The sequence below is a fragment of the Saccopteryx leptura genome, chromosome 2 (assembly GCF_036850995.1).
Source record: "Saccopteryx leptura isolate mSacLep1 chromosome 2, mSacLep1_pri_phased_curated, whole genome shotgun sequence".
Taxonomy (NCBI): Eukaryota; Metazoa; Chordata; class Mammalia; order Chiroptera; family Emballonuridae; genus Saccopteryx; species Saccopteryx leptura.
The window spans coordinates 295,832,487-295,851,860 of record NC_089504.1 but is presented as its reverse complement, the minus strand read 5'-3'; the positions used below and the strand labels follow the sequence as shown (position 1 = coordinate 295,851,860).

Here is a 19,374-nt window from a genome sequence, read left to right as displayed (position 1 = left end):
AAACAACTGCTTCAATATAAACATTATTTTTTATACTTAAAATGCCAATAACAACTTAAGGAAAATAGACAAATTCCTTGAAAGACAAAAAACAAAGTTTACTCGAGAAGAAATACATCATCTGAATAGTTCTAGACCTGTTAAAGAAATTGAATTTGTTGTTACATACCTTCCAGCAAATAAAACTCCAAGTTTTCTTATACCCAACATTTAAAGAAGATATAATAGCAACTTGTTGGGCAGATAAAATATATATATTATGCTCACTTTGTTAAAGATGGCGCTGACCACGTGGAAGCCCCTCGCCCAGGTGATATTAATTGCCCTTCTTGTTTGGGATGGGCGTGATTATGTTAATATGTGTTGGGGGGAGGGCTTTTGTGCCAAAAGTTTATAAAGAAAGAGAGATCACGTTGTCAGGGGAAGAGTGATTAAGTTCTAGGAGGAGCCCATGCTAGAGGAGAGCAGAGAAAGGCCACGTGGAGGAGGCCAGGAGAAGCAGCCAGGATGGCGGAGTGCTGAGGGAGAAGCCAGTTTGTGCAGAGTTTGTGTAAGGAGAAGAAGATGGGGAACAGAGGTAAGTAAGGCTAGTGAGCTAGAAACCTTTGACTCTAGGAAACTCGGATAAGTCAGTAGCTTTATGAGCACTGAATGAGTGGGTTTTGGAGCCAAGTGTGTTTTTTCTTGCCAGCCGGGTGCAAGCTAGGATTAAAGCTAATGGCCCACCAGTTCTTGGCTCCGTTGTTTCATTACCATCTGTCTGAATCAAATGCGAACCTGCATTGGCCAGGCGGCTGTGATGATGGCCGTGGCTACTGGCTTTACATAACTCTATACAAATTATTCCCAAAAACAGAAGTGAATACCTTCCACCTCACTTTAAGAGACTAGCACCACTATAACAAAGACTAAAATATTACAAAAAACATAACTTTAAAAATATACACAGAGCCACTTTACAATGGAGCTGGAGCTGCCACCCCAGAGGAACTGCTTTGCCCACATATTGCCTCAAACCTTTGGAATGTTAAAACAGGGCAAAATAACCTTTAAACTGGGCCTAAAGCAACACTGTGTCCCAAACAACTATTTGCAAAGATAACAAGAAAGCAGATATTATGACTACAGGACTGAAAATGTGTAACATTGTTTAGAATGAGCTTATCTGCACCAAAAGAAATGCCTTCCTTCTATTGTAATTATTCCCCTTCCCTTTCTCACAAATAATATCCCCTTGCCTTTGTCTCCTAATTGCAACACTATTTGGGGTTCTGTCTGAATCAGTGCATCCCAAATAGTTATTTTTTTTCTTATCTCAAATAAATGATTTTTGCCTCTCAGTTTAGACATTTATTTATTTATTTAGTATTTTCCCAAAGTTAGAAGCATGGAGGCAGTCAGACAGATTCCCGCATAGGCCCAACCGGGATCCAACTGGTATGCCCACCAGGGGGCGATGCTCTGCCCATCTGGGGCGTTGCTCTGTTTCCACTGGAGCCATTCTAGCGCCTGAGGCAGAGGCCATGGAGCCGTCCTCAGCGCCTGGGCCAACTTTGCTCCAAAGGAGCCTTAGCTGTGGTGGTTGTGGGGGGGTGGGGGGGGGGAGAGAGAGAGAGGAAGGAGAGGGAGAATGGTGGAAAAGCAGATGGGCGCTTCTCCTGTGTGCCCTGGCCAGCAATCGAACCCAGGACTTCCACACTCTGGGCCAATGCTCTACCACACTACTGGGCCAACTGGCCAGGGCCTGGACTTTTTATTTTTAAGGTGGCATAACACACAGATCAAAATTTCTCATGAACATGGATATAGAAGTCCTCAATAAAATATTAAGTTGAATCCAGCAATATATGGAGAGGATAACACAGCATAAGTAAGGTTTATCCAGAAAATGCAGGGCTGTTTCAATATATAAAAATCAATGATAGCAATTTATTGTATCAACTAATTAAAGATGAAAAACCACAGATAATCTCAATAGGCGCAAAAAATTACTTGGTAATATTCAATATCCAATCAGAATTAAAACTCTTAGCAAATTAAAAGAGAATGTCCTTAATTTGATTAAAAGTATTTATAAAAAGGTCTACAGCTAACATCATCCTAAATGGTCAAAGACTGAATGAAGGCTTTCTCCCTAAAAGCAGCAACAAGACAAGAACATCTGTTTTCTCACTACTTCTATTCAACATCATACTGAGTGAGGTCTTAGTGTAAGAAACAGAAAGGAATTTTATAAATAAGTGAAACTTTCTATTTGCAGACAACATGACTGTTCACAATAAAAACTATACCAAGGAGTCATAAAAACAACAACAAAAAAACCCAATTTATAAAACACTCAAGTATAAATCTAACAAAATATGTAGGTCTAGTATGCTGAAATCTACAAAAAACACTGATGAAAGAAATCAAAGGACTAAATAGAGGGCTACATCATTTTCATGGATTGGAGGCCTCAATAACATGAAGATATTCCCCCCCGCCCAAAACTACTCTACAGGGTCAATGGAGGCCCAATCAAAAACACAGAAAGATTTTTTTGATATACACCAAAAAGCTGATTCTAGCATTGATGTTCTCTACATTATTTTTACTATTTTTCCATGTTTGAAAGAATGCAATGAATGCAGATTTTTTAAAATTTATTTTTATTTTTTATTTAGTCATTTTAGAGAGGAGAGGGAGAGAGAGAGAGAGAGAGAGACAGTGAGAGACAGAGAGAGACAGAGAGAGAGAAGAGACAGAGAAAGAGAAGGGGGAGGAGCTGGAAGCATCAACTCCCATATGTGCCTTGACCAGGCAAGCCTAGGGTTTCAAACCGGTGACCTCAGCATTTCCAGGTTGACGCTCTATCCACTGTGCCACCACAGGTCAGGCTGAATGCAGATTATTTTGGCCATGTATTAACACCCCTTCCACTCAAATGCAAGCAAGATAAAAATAGTGTAGGCCTTGGCTGGTTTGCTCAGTGGATAGAGCATTGGCCCAGCATGTAAACATCCTGGGATTTTTTGTTTGTTTTTATTAATTTTAGGTAGGAGAGAGAGAGAAAAAGAGAGAAAACAAGAGAGAAAGAGATAGAAGGAGGAGGGAGAAGCAGGAAGCACCAACTCTCCTATGTGTCTTGACCAGGCAAGCCCAGGGTTTTGAACCGGTGACCTCAGTGTTCCAGGTTGAGGCTTTATCCACTGCACCACCACAGGCCAGGATGGACATCCTAGGTTTCATTACCAATCAGGGCACACAGGAGAAGCAACCATCTGCTTCTCTTCCCCTCCCTCTCCCCTTTCTCTCCCTCTTCCCCTCCTGCAGCCAATGGCTCAGTTGGTCCAAGCATCAGCCTCAGGTGCTAAAAACAGCTCGGTTGACACTGGCCCCACGCGGGGTTGCAGGGTAGATCCCAGCCAGGGCGCATGCAAGAGTCTGCTCACTTAAAAAAAAACAAAACTCTTATGTCCAAAATAACTACAAATATACACATTAGTAGACATCATGCTATTAATTTTTTTTTTGGTTAGGAAATAAAATATATATTACTTTATTTCCTTAATTATAACTGAAAAGTAGTAAAAGCAAACAAACTAGAATAGACAATTCTGAAAAAGAGCAAAGTTGAATAATTCACACTACCTGATTGCAAGATTTCATATATATAGCTACAGTCATTAATACAGTGTGGTCTTATTGACAGGATAGACAACCAATGGAACAGAACCAAGAGTCAAAAACCATACTCAATATATATGTCCAAATGATTTCTGACAAAGAGTAAAGGCAATTAAATGGAGAAAGAATATCTTTTCTACAAATGATAGTCAAACTATGATAGGCAGTCAGACAGGCATGAGCAGAGCAGGACAATAGGCCAAGTATATGGAATGTCACCAGGCAGAAAGTCCCAGAAACCTAGCAAACTATAATAACTAGCAGGGGAGAACTGGGAGAGCAAGTATTGAAAATAAGTAGTTAATTAGGACTCTGCCCTTAGGCACCCTTTCCTCCCCTGTCTCCAGTCAAGGGAGTGAGATCCTCCCCCTAACCCTTTCTCCCAAGGCATGTATCTAGTCATGTGGTAGGCAACCCCTTCTTCCCTCTTACAGAAAAACAATGGGGCTGGAGAAAAGCCAGTCTGACTTCCACACAGGACAGGAGCGGACGGGACAGGCCCCATAGGTCAAGGGGCAAAAAGGAGCCCGTGCCCACACCCTGGGGTAGCTCTTTAAACCGTGCCCACACCCTGGGGTAGCTCTTTAAACCATGCCCACACCCTGGGGTAACTCTTTAAACTGTGCCCACACCCTGGGGTAGCTCTTTAAACCACACTGGAAACTTTCTCCCCAGGGCACTCTCACTTTCCTAGCTAAATAAACTTTCTCTTGCAAGTTTGGGTCTTAGCTGTGCATTCTTTCTTAGCCACAACTCAAGAACCAAAGTCTACTTCAGCTGTTTACAAAATAAACATTGAAGAGCAAAAATATGCACCTAAATCGTTTATCACACCTTATTAAAAATTACTTCAAAATGGATCACTGCTGTAAATGTAAAACAAAACTTAAAAATATTAAAAGGCAACAGAAGGAAATCTTAATGGCTTGGGGTTAGTCTTCTTAGACATGTTACTAAAAACATGATCCAGGCCCTGGCCGGTTGGCTCAGTGGTAGAGCGTCGGCCTGGCGTGCAGAAGTCCCGGGTTCGATTCCTGGCCAGGGCACACAGGAGAAGCTCCCATCTGCTTCTCCACCCGTCCCCCTCTCCTTCCTCTCTGTCTCTCTCTTCCCCTCCTGCAGCGAGGCTCCATTGGAGCAAAGATGGCCTGGGCACTAGGGATGGCTCCTTGGCCTCTGCCCCAGGCGCTGGAGTGGCTCTGGTCGACACCCCGGAGGGGCAGAGCATCGCCCCCTGGTGGGCGTGCCGGGTGGATCCCGGTCGGCACATGTGGGAGTCTGTCAGACTGTCTCGCCCCATTTCCAGCTTCAGAAAAATACAAAAACAAAAAAAAAACCCATGATCCATTTGAAAAACTGATAAACTGGACTTCATCAAAATTAAAAACAAGAAAAAAAGAAACACAAAATACTTTTGCTCCAATAAATATGCTTAATATAATAAAAAGCTACATACAAACTGAAGAAAACAGCAAACCACACATCCAACAAAAAACCTGTACTCAGAAAATATACTCTCAAGACTGGGCAGTTCACAAAACTAGTTACTTATACAGAAGAGAAGTGTATTCAAAACAATATCCAAAATATTAGTATATGTATCTTAGCCCTAAGAAAAAATAATTTCTTCCCACCAACTGTCTAACACAAAAGTATTTACAGTCAAACTTTATTTTGTACTGTTTTTCTTATGGGCTTTAAAAAAAGCATTCTATACATTCTATAATTCAAGCAACAAATTAAGTATTGATAGTAATGGATAGTAACCCATAGAATAAATTAAGAGCCCATGGGTCCATACTGACATAAATGAATGAACAAAGTGAGGAAAGGGAAAACTCTTCATTATAGCAGAATTTCAACTAATAAATGTAGAAGAAATGGCTTAATTAGAAAATCACCTTGGGTGACCACCACAGTAATTATTGCAGGCAAAAGTCATCTACAGATGCTCAAATTGTAGGGTTAAAGTATGCTAATACAACAGCAGGATATTTACATGCTTAGTATCTTTCCACAAGACACTTAATGACAAAGGATAAATAGTGAATTTTACATTGAAGAAACACAAGGCATGATCAAAGTTATCATAAGTGATAGAAAAAATTGACATAATGTGCCTCCTTATAGGATATATACTGAGGACACATCACTTCTGTGATATTTCCACCAGAAATTCATGGGATAATCTAATCATTAAGAAATGTCAAACTGAAACTGAAAGGCAGTGTACAAAATAACTAGCCTGGATTCTTCCAAAGTGTAAAAAGTCCTGGAAAACAGATAATGCTGAGAAACTGTTCTACATTAAAGAAGACCTGAGAGATATTACAACAAAATTCAATGTTGTAATATCCTGGACCAGCAATTGGTGAAATTTAAATAGAGTCTGTAGATGAGATAATAGTAGTGTATCAATGTTTAATATCTTGCTTTTGATAACTGTACTGTGACTACTATAATAGAAAGCCTTAAAGAGAGTGAAGTATTTATAGAGTGGGAAAAAATGTCCTGTACTCTGGAGTTGTGCGGATTTTCTACTATATGTTTTCTAACTTTAAAGTTTTGTTATTTGCATTTAGATCTTTAATCAACTTGGGATCAACTGTTGTGTATGGTGTGGGAATGAGATACATTTTTTAGTATACTGTCCTATGGATAAAAGACCTTAATACTATATGTGTTAAAATGCCACACAACAAAACCTCTCAATCTATACACCTCCTATCACACCCTCTCTCAAGCTTAAGATCCAATTTTCTAACCATAACATCAGAATTCTCCATCACAATGCTTCAAAGGTACCTCAAACTGCTCTCACCCAAACCCACTCCCTTCTGTTCTTGGATAAAATTACTGGCACCCCCAAGTAATCAATCATCCTGTACTTCTCTCTCCCAGTGAGCCACATGAACAATGAGTATCCGTCTTCTCTTGCTCAAATCCAATTCCCTTTGATTCTATTCCATTCTGACCCAGTGACTTTGTTCCTAGGTTGTGACAACAGCTGCTCTGCCTGTAGTCACATCTTTTCTCTAAAATTCATTTTCCACTCTATCACTAGATTGCTATATTTCAATGTAAATTCTGATGTGTTTTCCAGCTTAAAATCATCTAGCCAACGTCCCCCACTGCCAAAAAGATACAGTTCAAAGTCCTTAGCATGACATGTGACATGTGAGGATTTTCCATATCTGAAAGCTATAAAATAAAACTGTAAACAACATAAACTCTTAAACAAGACTGGATTCAGACTATAGCTTCACTACCCACTACCTGTATGACCACAAGCAAACTAAATTCAGTTTCCTCACTTGCAATAAATGACATAAGATCTTTAGGAAGTGCCTGACACAGAGTAAGCACTCAGATAATAGCTATTACCTCTTTACTGTTTTTGCCACTTTCTAGCTTCTACAACCAGTCCACTCGTTTTCTCATTTCACATATACACAGGGCTGGATCCTCACCACTTTACTCCATCTGTCAAGCAAGAATTCTTGCTATTCAAACTTCCACATTACTGCATATAAATACACTGCTCACAAAAATTACGGGATCAGAGAACGTGCAGATATTCCAGTACTTTCACTTCAGCCTAGTGCATTTTCACCAATGAAATAAAAGTTGGTTTCGCATCTCATTTGCATAATCAAATAACTTCTTTGTTTGCTTTTCTGATGTTCTTGTTTAATAAAAAAAATTTTTTAATTGCTTTATATTCATTTTGAAATATCCCCTAATTTTTGTGAAGAGTATAATTCAGCCATACTTTATCTGTGGTGAAATAGTAAACAGAAACAAAACATCTTTTTTTTTTAATTTTTTTTTAATTTTTTCTTTTTCTTTTCTGAAGCTGGAAACGGGGAAAGACAGTCAGACAGACTCCTGCATGCGCCTGACTGGGATCCACCCGGCACGCCCACCAGGGGCAACGCTCTGCCCTCCAGGGGGCGATGCTCTGCCCCTCCGGGGTGTCGCTCTGCCGCGACCAGAGCCACTCTAGCGCCTGGGCAGAGGCCAAGGAGCCATCCCCAGCGCCCGGGCCATCCTTGCTCCAATGGAGCCTTGGCTGCAGGAGGGGAAGAGAGAGACAGAGAGGAAGGAGGGAGGGGGTGGAGAAGCAAATGGGCGCTTCTCCTATGTGCCCTGGCCGGGAATCAAACCCAGGTCCCCTGCACTCCAGGCAGACGCTCTACCGCTGAGCCAACCGGCCAGGGCCAAAACATCTTAAACTTTGCAAATTGTAGAAAAAAAGTTCACTCAGAAGGAAAAACTCAAAGATGAAATTATGCCATTAAAAACTTCTTGATGTGCCTGATCAGGCGGTGGCACAATGGATAGAACATCGGACTGGGATGCAGAAGACCCAGGTTCGAGACTCTGAGTCGCCAGCCTGAGCGTGGGCTCATCTTGTTTGAACAAAAAAAAAAAAAAAATTCACCAGCTTGGACCCAAGGTCGCTGGCTCAAGCAAGGAGTTGCTCGGTCTGCTGAAGGCCCGCGGTCAAGGCACATATGAGAAAGCAATCAATGAACAACTAAGGTGTCGCAATACGCAACAAAAAACTGATGATTGATGCTTCTCATCTCTCCATTCCTGTCTGTCTGTCCCTGTCTATCCCTCACTCTGACTCTCTGTCTCTGAAAAAAAAACAAAACCAACTTCTTGAGGTATTACTTAGTACAGCAATCATTAGAAAATACTTTTAATAAAGAATTACTACTGAGGCCTGTGGTATAAAGCAGAGGTCTCAAACTCGCAGCCTGCCGAACAATTTTTTGCGGCCCGCAGACTAATCCACGAACTACAGTTTCTGGTCGTTTTGTGACACTGAAAAGTGTTGCGTAACAGTTGCCTTTTGTAGACCTAGTGCGGCCCGCCGAACGGCTGTGATCTTGCTCTGCGGCCCACATGCTGAGTTGAGTTTGAGACCCCTGGAAGGCTTAAAGTTAAGAGCCAATATTATGTGTGTGTTGACATCTGGGGAAAAACAGGAGGCCTTGAAAGACCCAACAGCAAGTTCCCTCCTCACCCTGCTCCTGCAGATAAGGCCCCTAGCCAGACAATCCTCTTTACCACAGGGAACAGGCACACATCCTGCTTATCCCTGAGTAGCAGCCTTAACAATTATCAAAACAAGACAACCGGGGATCACTGTAGCTGACATCTTGATACTATAAAGCAGTGGTAGTCAACTTGGTGCCTAGCACCCACTAGTGGGCATCCCAGCTTTCATGGTGGGTGGCAGCGGAGCAACCAAAGTATAAATACAAAGATAATTTAACTATAGTAAGTTGTTTTATAAAGATTTATTCTGCCAAACTTAGCGAAAAATCTGACATAAAGTACTTAGTAAGTAATTATTATTATATGCTTTAACTTGCTGTAACTCTGCTTTATAAATTTTATAAAATAAAGTTACTTCCCTACTTTATAAATCCCCATTACTGTGGAACTGGTGGGCGGTTAGAAAATTTTACTACTAACAGAGATACGAAAGTGGGCGGTAGGTATATAAAGGTTGACTACCCCTGCTATAAAGCTTGCCTACCATGGCCCAAATGGCCCTCCCTGCATTGCATGCTATGTATGCCTCTCTTGTGCTGTTGAGCATATGTGCTGCTTAATAAACTGCTCTTCATCTCATCGATCCAGTGTCAGGTGCTGTGTGTTCAGCCATTCCTATGACCCTACAGCAGGAACCCCTCTTACCAACAGAATGAAGAGGAGGCAAATAAAACAAGAACTCACCTAGTCAGAGGTGGTACAGTGGACAGTGTCAACTTGGGACACTGAGGTCCCAGGTTCAAGACCTCAAGGCCCCTGGCTTGAGCCTGGCTCACGGGCTTGAGTGCAGGGTCACTGGCCTGAATGTGGGATCACAGACATAATCACATGGTCACTGGCTTAAAACCCAAACTCACTGGCTTGAGCAAGGGGTCACTGGCTCAGCTGGAGCCGCCCAGTCAAGGTACAGATGAGAAGTAATCAACGAACAACTAAAGTGATGCAACTATGAGTCAGTGCTTCTCATCTCTCCTCCTTCCTCTCTCTCTCTCTCTCTTTTTCTCTAAAAAATAAAAATAAAACAAGAACTCACATGGGAAGCTTGAATTTTTTTTTTTTTCCTTCATTTTTTTTTTTTTTCTCAAGCTGGAAATGGGGAGAGACAGTCAGACAGACTCCCGCATGCGCCCGACCGGGATCCACCCGGCACGCCCACCAGGGGCGACGCTCTGCCCACCAGGGGGCGATGCTCTGCCCATCCTGGGCGTCGCCATATTGCGACCAGAGCCACTCTAGCGCCTGAGGCAGAGGCCACAGAGCCATCCCCAGCGCCCGGGCCATCTTTGCTCCAATGGAGCCTTGGCTGCGGGAAGGGAAGAGAGAGAGAGGAAAGCGCGGCGGAGGGGTGGAGAAGCAAATGGGCGCTTCTCCTGTGTGCCCTGGCCGGGAATCGAACCCGGGTCCTCCGCACGCTAGGCCGACGCTCTACCGCTGAGGGGAAGCTTGAATTTAATATTTATATATACTGAGTAAAAAAAAACATTTCTGGAAGAAGAAAAACATACACATTTTTGAGATACTGGTAATCTGGCCCTTTCTATTCTCTGCTCCAAACTCAACTAAAACTGCTCTCTTAAGATCCCCATTTCGCCTGACCAGGTGGTGGCGCAGTGGATAGAGCGTCGAACTGGGATGCGGAAGGACCCAGGTTTGAGAACCCGAGGTCGCCAGCTTGAGTGCAGGCTCATCTGGCTTGAGCAAAGAGCTCACCAGCTTGGACCCAAGGTCGCTGGCTCCAGCAGCGGGTTACTCGGCCTGCTGAAGGCCCGTGGTCAAGGCACATGCTTGAAAGCAATCAATAAACAACTAAGAAGTCGCAACGTGCAACGAGAAACTAATGATTGATGTTTCTCATCTTTCTCCGTTCCTGTCTGTCTGTCCCTGTCTATCTCTGCCTCTGTTAAAAAAAAAAAAATTCCCCATTTCTAGTCTACCACTTAGATTGCCTTGTCTGTATCAGTTTTCCCATATGCAAAATGGGGATAACTAGGCTACTCTGACAACTGAGATTGATTAATGTAGTCAATATTGGATATTCAGTACTAAACAGAACTTGTTTCTCATCTCTCCTCTTCAATTCGAGGGCTGCTCTTCCTCCTCTCTCTGTAAGACTGGCACTGCTCTTTCCAGTAAGTCACTTCAAGGTCTATGGCACGAGCAGTCCTCCGTGCTAGGTACTCGCTTCTACTTCAAGGGGCACCCCTCACCTTTTTGTTTCTCTTATTCATAAATGAAAGCATACCCAAAAGGATATACTCTCTGCCCTCTGCTATGTCTAAACCTGTTCTCCTAAAAAGCTTATCCATCTTGTGGCTTTAACCTACAAAGGGATTTCCAAATCTATACAAAACCTCTGGTCCTAACGGCTTTCCCAAGCTGTATTCCTACATTTCCATATCTGCTGGGCATGTACATGTAGACATTCAACTCAAATCCACCATTACTCCTCCCAGCTGTCCACTCTTCTGTGTTCTCCATTGTGAGTAGTGGTACCACTTCCCAGTCACCCAAATTTTAATGTCAACCGTTATCTCTGATTCTTTCCTTTCTCCTACATTTACTCACCATGTCCTATTAATTCCAACTCTGAACTCTGTTAGCAATCGCTTCTTCATCTGTCTTGTGAAACAGGTCCTAACACTTAACCTAGTTTCCCAACTGTTCTCGTTAGCTCCCATTTATCTAGACCTGTGGTTCTCAACCAGGGGTGATTTTGTAACACAGAAAACATTTCTGATTGCTATGACGGCGAGGGTGCAACTGGCAACATGAGGACCAAGGATGCTATTAAACATCCTCAAATGCACAGGATAACTCCCACAACAAAGTGTTATCTTGGTCCCAAATGTCAATAGTGTTGAGGTTGAGAAACCCTGCGCTATTTAACAGCACAATTTATCTCTTCATCTCATACTCTCAAAGTACCTGAGATGTAACTTGTACTCCCTGCTTCTTCCCTCTTTCCCGATGTTTTCTTTCTTACGTTATACTCTTTGGCATGACTTTATACCCTCACTGTTATCCTGATAGGCAGAAGTAATTTTTCTGTCTTCTGAATTTCCATGAACTCACTTTTTGACCCTGTACAGTATGTATATTTTATGTATGTCTAATTCATCTATAGCCTTGCATATGTCTACCAAACAAGTGATCGAAACACCAACCTTTGGTGCATCTAAAACTTAAATCTGTGGTAGCATATTACTGTTATTCACATATACTACAATTCTTTACTCCTTCCATGAGCCTTCTGAAATTCGGCTTTTAGATGTAACTTGCTTTCGTTAATTGAAATCTGAGCAAAAAAGTAGTGAGTCTAAGTATTTGTGGGATGGGGGACAGAAGAGGTTAAAAGCCAGTGTGCTATTCACTGCATTTCCTTCCCATTGCTGCAGGGACCCTGGATAAAAAGGCTAAGTTTAGAATGAAGTTCTCCAACAGCCTGAAACTACATGACTTCTGCTGCTGACCCACACTAGACATATGCAAAATGAGCGAGGAGGCCCTGGCCGGTTAGCTCAGTCAAGAGTGTTATCCGGAAACGACAAGGTTGCAGGTTCGACCCCTGGTCAAGGCACACACAAGAAGCAACTAAAGAATGCATGACTGAGTGGAACAACAAATAAACGGTTCCCTTACCCCTCCCTTCTCTCTCCCTTCCTCTTTCTGTCTCTCTAAAAAGCATTAAAAATTAAGCCCTGGCCAGATCATTGGGGTTGGTTGGAACATGGTCCCAGAGTGTGGAGGTTGCAAGTTAGATTCCCTGGTCTGGGCACATACAGGAGCAGTTCGATGTGCCTGTCTCTCTCATTCCCTGCCTCTCTCTCTCTCAAAAAGAAAAAAAAAGATGTTCAAAGTCCAAGTCTCTCATGTTAAAGGTTTACGTTTGTTATTGCATTGCAGTATATCCTTGCTTACTCTGATTCATATAATCAATGTAAGATGCATTTTATGTACCACTAAAAAAGCAAAAATGCGACCAATTAAGTGTCTTAAGCCATTAATTGTACAATGCAGTCCGATATCAGATTGTAAAAAATGAAAAATTTTGAACACTGAAATCAATGAAATATGGTGTATTTGTTAAGTAAGTGAAATGTGGAGGTAGTTTTCAAAAGTTATTTTCATTCATTTTCAATAGAAACATTATGAATTAAAACATGCAAGAAGTTCAGAGCCATTAGATTCACAACTAAACAAACAAATGTGGTAAGCGAAAGAATGTAAAAATTGTACATCTAATCTTCAAAATAAAATTTGTAAAATTCCCTTTTTGATAACTACAGGCGGTTCTATGGAACTCCTATTTTTTTTGCTTTGTATGAAACTCTTACAATAAGTTACTGCTTCGGGTGATTAGAATTGTCAGAGCACAGAACCCTGGGATCAAGTTTTCCCAGTCAGGTTTCCTCTTAAAAATAGCTGTTTTCTCTGCTCTAAGTGTTCTTATATCCTTTGACCTAACACTAAAATGCAATGTTCTATGTATGTAACTACCCTTATTTTATGTAGAAAGGCTCCCAAATGCACTGAAAACATAGTACAACCTTGCTTTAATGTGCAATCTGTCACACCCCACTCATGTTACAGCAGTGATCGAGTTTCTGCTTGCTCTAGGAATTTTTACACTTTATTGGTCCAATGACAGAATTCATTCATCTGCAGAATATAATCCGCAATAAGTACTTTCTACATTAATAGTTTACTGGTTGAGTTTAGTTTTTGGTTAATAAGAACACTACTGCTTTTACATTAATTAAGATGTAATATAAAGGCAACTTACATACAAGCAAAATATCTGAAGCCAAATTATGGTTGTGTAATTAGTGGAAAGTATATAAAGTGCTTATAAAGAATATTTAGTGTCTGTAAGTAATGTGAACCATAACCAATATCGCTACCTGTAAGTCAAAGGGCATCAGGAATTTCATTTAACTATTTGAATCTTTAAAATCTATAGCCCAATTTAGAAACGTTGCTACACCAAATTTATCCTCAAAACTTTGTCTTTGTATGCTACTTCTACTTTTCATAAAATTTTTTTCTGAATTTGTGTTTCCTTTGCCATTCACTTATTGAGATACTCATCACATGCATAATGATAGATGCTGAAGATGACATTATTTCTGTACTCAAGAAATCCTAATAGAACAGGAAGACAGGCAAATAACTACATACATACTATTGAAAACTATATTTAATACTAATGATGTGTTACAACGTTCAGAAAAGATTAAATTTGCCATGTAATCTGAGCTAAATCTGGAGGGGACAGACCAGGGAGCAGTACCAAAAGTCAAAGTGGTTATGTTCCGAGCAGAGGAAAATACTACAATTTACTGTGTGCTGACTACATGCCAGGCAACATTTATATAAATATTTACAGCAAGTCAATGGAGAAGGTACTTTCTGTTATATCCCCACACTGCAGAAGAAACTGATGCTGAGAGATTAAATAATTTACCCAAGGTGCTAGACAGGACTAGCATGCAGATCTCTTTGAATTCACAGCACAATTAAATAACAGTATAAATAATACTACATATATACTGGCAATGTCAGAAACAATTAGGTTACAATGGAATACAAGGCCATGAATGACATTTTCAGGAGTTGGGCTTCCTTGTAAAGGCAATGGAGGATCCAGCAACTAAAAGTCTGAGAACAGAAAGATGACATATTAAAACATACTTAGATACAGGAAATTGGATGGATTAGTCAAAAGTTTGTAACAAAAGCCTACTACTGGTAAAAATAGCAGAAGGCACAAGACCAGACAGAAGACATTCTTCTAATCCCTTGGCTTTATTTCTTTCTCAATGGAACAGGTACAATCAATTTGCATTCTGTTCATACAGTAAAATTTTGTTTTGAAAGAATAGTAGTTAATAACATAAATAATTAATAGTTAATTTAATAATCTGGTCAACTGAGAGGTAAACCAAATACTGGGGGTCCTTGGGTTACAATACAGTTCCGTTCCTACAGCAGTGACGTGATTTAAATTTTGGTGTAAATCAAAACACACCCTACACCCTAAGTCACTTACCTATCCTAACACAGTTGTAAAATCATAATCTAGAACATAAAAATACAACTAAGCCACAGAAAAAAGAAAAGGACATAAATATACTGTACTGCATATTCTTCTGCCACGGGCAACCCAAGTAATTCACCCATAGTCCATAAGAATGACTCTAACGGCCTAAGCTGAAAAACTGAAAAACTCATGTCTCAATTTTTTTACATCTTTATGGGAGTGAGCACCATAAACTCGTAACGTTGTATGTCCAGACTGTTTTAACCTGAGGATCCCCCTATACTAATAGAAATGAATTAACTTTTTATGCAAGAAATAAATTATCCGTATACTGTAAGACATTTTGACGAGGAGCATGGCAAGATTTAAAAACTGACTATAAGGTACACATCACAGAAAAAAAGTTAAAGCTTAAGTTAAAAACCTGGATGACTGGATTAATGGGAATAGCGAACTAAAAAAATAATAAGAAGAAGTAGGAGATTGATTTCTGACCCTCTTTGTATAAAGGTAAAGGAGGGGGGAGTTTACTAATTTACTTTTAGGCAGGTTCCATTTAAACACATCCCATTAGCTGTCTCCTGTGAATGGGACCAGTAGATAGATAACAATATATGACCAATGTTCAGGAGAAAAGTTAGAGCTCAGTTATGTATTTGAGACACATCAACAAAATCACAAAAATTGAATCTGTGGGAGTAAATCACTCTGATCACTGGGGGAAGGTGGTAAGTTACATAAAGAAAAAAAAGATCCCCTTCAACCAATAACTAAGTTTCTTCCTGCTGGAGCTTTGAATGACTTCCTAGATTCTCCACCTGGAAAGGGGTTTGGGAATGGTTTTTCTCGCGTAAGCCACAATTTCATTTAACTTCAAATTCACAAAACTGCTTAACTGCACACTACACCTGACCCAGAAATGGAAAACTGTTTTTGGCTTCGAGTTTCTCTATGTAAAAAAGTCGATGGGACATACTACTACAAATAGCAACTTTAAAGACATCATTGTACTTCTTCATATAACTTAGTTCTTATTAACCCAGCGGCCCAAGGTAAAAAACAGTTCTTTAACTTCATAGAGGTATCCTCAAAAACAATTTTACTTGTTTTTAAAAAGCAAAGATTTGGCCATAGCCAGCTTGCTCAATGGATAAGGCATTGTGGCAGCATGCCAGATGTTGTGGTTAGACCCCCTCCTCAGGGCACTTATGAGAAGCAATCAGTGAGAGCACAACTAAACAGAACTAAGTGAAACACCAAGTTGATGCTTCTCTTTCTTCTGCTATCTTTTCCTCTCTCTCCCCCTCAAATCAACAGAAAATAAAATTTAAAAGCAAAGATTTAATTCTGGATTAATTTCTAAAATGCTTCTTACCATAGAGCACATGCAAAACTATACTAGTATAAAACTGTTAAATGCGTGAAACAAACTTCGTTCTAAATTTAGAACCCAACAGTACTTAACATGTAGTATTTACAATTTTTATTTTAAAAAAAGAACTATTGTTTGTCCTTTTACAAAATAAGCTGTCAACAAATTAAAAAGAGAGATAAAGCCAGAAGAGGGTCCTTGCATCAACTGTTAAGGAAGCATAATGTGGTAAAAACATCAACTTTGGATTCAGACAAACTGAATTAAATACCACCTTAGCCACGTCCTTCTTAGAAGTCCTTGGGTGAATTACTTAAAGTTTTTGAAATATTATTTTACTTATCTATGAAATGATAATGATAAAACACCTCAAATTTACAATAAATTAATGAACGTATTGTCTAACTAAGCTAGGCATACACAAAGTATGGTACTACCTAAGTCTTAACAGCTTCCCTTCCATAGATCTGCAATCAATAATGGAAATTCTAGGAGTTAACAAGTATTAAAAGCATATTTTTGAAAACTACAAACAAGAGTAACAAGAGTTACAAGAAACAGTAATGTGATTTAAGTATATATTAGTTTAAAAATGTCACCCTTAAAGTCCATTTCTTATTCCATACCAAACATCCTCTTCCCAAAAGATTAAATAAACATTTAAATAGGCCCTGGCAAGGTTGTTCAGTGGATAAAGCATCAATCTGGCATACCAGAGGTCACGCGTTGAACCTGGTCAGTGCACCTAAAAGAAACAAGGAATGAGCGCACAACTAAACTAAGTGAAAAAAGTTGATGCTTCTCTCTCCCACTCTTTTCCTCCCCCCACAGATCAATAGAAAAGTTAATTTAAAAACAGAAGATTTAGATAAGTAAAGTCACAAGAGTGTTAGAATTTCATGTAACCAGTTACTTAAATTTAATTCAAAAGTTTGGTCAGTGTTTTCCTTAAGTTGCTAAATACAGCAATGAAATCTATGTGTAAAATATCTACAGAATAGTCTTACAGAACTGGAGATAAAAACAACACCAAAGTCCTTAAAATTAAAATTTTTCTTCATTTATTCTTAAAATATTGTGTTGGGCAAGCTTAGAGAATAAGACACACCCCTCCTTTATGGAAGAGCCCCGAGAGAGTGCCGGATTATAAGAAACCTTGTCATCTAATTTTGAAAAAGCTTCGCTATTTTAGGCTTTTCCAACACAAGGCAGGTCTATATTAACTCCCACACTGAGTACTCTCCTCAGCTAGATTTCTAGCCACTTGAGCTACTAATCACCACTTAGGAAATGTAGAATAAAAACATGATGATCTTTAAAGAAAATTTTTTCCATTGATTTGAGGAGAGAACCATCAACTCGTTCCACTCAGTTGTTCCATTTAGTCGTGTTCTCATCGGATGCTTCTCATACGTGCCCCGAACCCGCGACCTTGGTGTACTGGGTGGACACATTATCAAGCACTATTTAATTGTAAGTGTGCGTGTGTACGAGCATACCTTTTCAGTTACCAGCTTCTAGTTATTTACCAATATCACACATGTGAAAACTGCAGAGCAACTTTGCGGATAAGGGGCTCTATCTGCCTACCAGGTCTCAGGGTGATGGAGAATCTTGTTGCTGTCCCCATTTTGTTATCACTTTCGCCAAAAAGAACAGAGAAAATAAGATTTCCGAAATTGAAGATGAAACTGATCTGCACACTAACATGAGGAAGGAGACGGAATACATTTTGGTGCAAGAACACGGGATATAAAACACTTGGAGCAGAGAGTTCCAACTGAAAGTATCCTAAGGCTTTTTTATGTTAGGACTTCTTAAAACACCATGATGAGTTTGTTTCCGAATTCCTACATGGCTGTACCGTTTTGGAACTCAAATAAAGACTATTAAATTAAGAGTGGACACTTTGAAAACTGCAACCATCTTGTACATATTTCAGTTACTCCTGAATCTGAGAAACATCGAGGCTTTTTCCAGGAAACAACTGAAAATTAGAGGATTCCCCGGACACTGGTGACTGGGGCCTCCAGCAGCCATAGAAGAGAACTAGTTAGTTCAATGATCAGATTTCTTATTGCAAATGCCTGACAACTTAAGTCCTTCGTCTGGTTGCAATGCTGTCACAGCATTTAAGATACAGTAAAACGAGTTGCACAATCTCCCCTCTTCGTAAAAATTCCTGGCAGGACGACTGGGCGCCACCAAATTAGCCTCGGGGGGCTGCTGCCTACCTGGGCAGGAACAAGTCCCGAGCAGGGGCGTTCCTGTGGCAACTCCCGCTGCACACGGGGCTACAAAGCCCACAGCTAAAGACAAAAAAGAAAAAAAAAGAAACAGGCTTCCACGGAGAAAGGGGAAAAGCGTCGTGTAGCCCGAAAGGAAGCTTTCGCTTCTGGGGGAGAAATTCGGAGGGAGCGGCGGAGGTCTGCTGCCTAAGCGATTTTCGCTTAACCCTCGCCTTGCTCACTGCACAGGCCGCGGGGACTGTCCCCGGGCCGCTCGCAGGCCAGACCCGAACCCCGGCGCGCCCGCACCCGGGCGGGGGGCGGGGAGCGCGGCCCGCTTCCTATTTCAGAGCACACGCCCTACACGGAGCGGAGCTAGCAGGCCCGGCAGGGACCTGCCCCCGCGCGGGGCCGCGGGCGACTGACGGGGCGGAGCGGGGAGCGGGGAGCAGAGGAAGGGCAGCCCAAGGCACAGGCCCCGGGTGACGTGCCGGGGCTCCACGGCTTCCGGGCCAACCGGCCTCGCTGCCCCTGCTGCGCTTACCTTCTCCTCATCAGACAGCTGCTCCTCCAGATCCGCCATTTTCCTTCTGGCTACAACCCGCGGAGGTAGCGGCAGCGGCGGCGGCGGCGGCAGCCACCTGACTTCCCCTTCTCCGTGCGGTCCTCCGCGCCGCGCGCCCCCGCCGAGGGAGGGGCCAGCAGCCCGGCCGCCGCGCACGCGCCCCAGGAGCCCCGCCTCCCTGCCCTCGGCCCGCGGGGCCGTACAAGGCTGTGCGCGTGCGCAGGGCCCTGGAGGCCGGAACCCGGAGGGATTGCCAACTGCTGCCCGCTGCAGGCTTGTCAGCATCCTGACTATGGCGTTCTTACCCCCCACCGCTGACCATATGGACCCAGTCTGCGACAAGTACATTCTGAGCCCTTGATTATGCGCCCATTAGCCCATTAAGTCCTGAACTCTACCAGCTAAAATGTGAAAAAGTCTACGAATAGAAGTT

General features: G+C 41.5%; 1 protein-coding gene across 1 annotated transcript in view; it reads right to left on the bottom strand.

The window, feature by feature from the left end:
* The window catches only part of CAPZA2 (capping actin protein of muscle Z-line subunit alpha 2), a 57,453-nt gene extending 38,366 nt beyond the window's left edge, over positions 1 to 19,087 (bottom strand). The window contains exon 1 of the mRNA XM_066362536.1: positions 18,921 to 19,087. Within this exon, the coding sequence (XP_066218633.1) occupies positions 18,921 to 18,959 (39 nt within the window). The 5' untranslated portion in view covers positions 18,960 to 19,087. The remainder of the gene's footprint in view (positions 1 to 18,920) is intronic.
* Between the last annotated feature and the right edge of the window lie 287 nt (positions 19,088 to 19,374).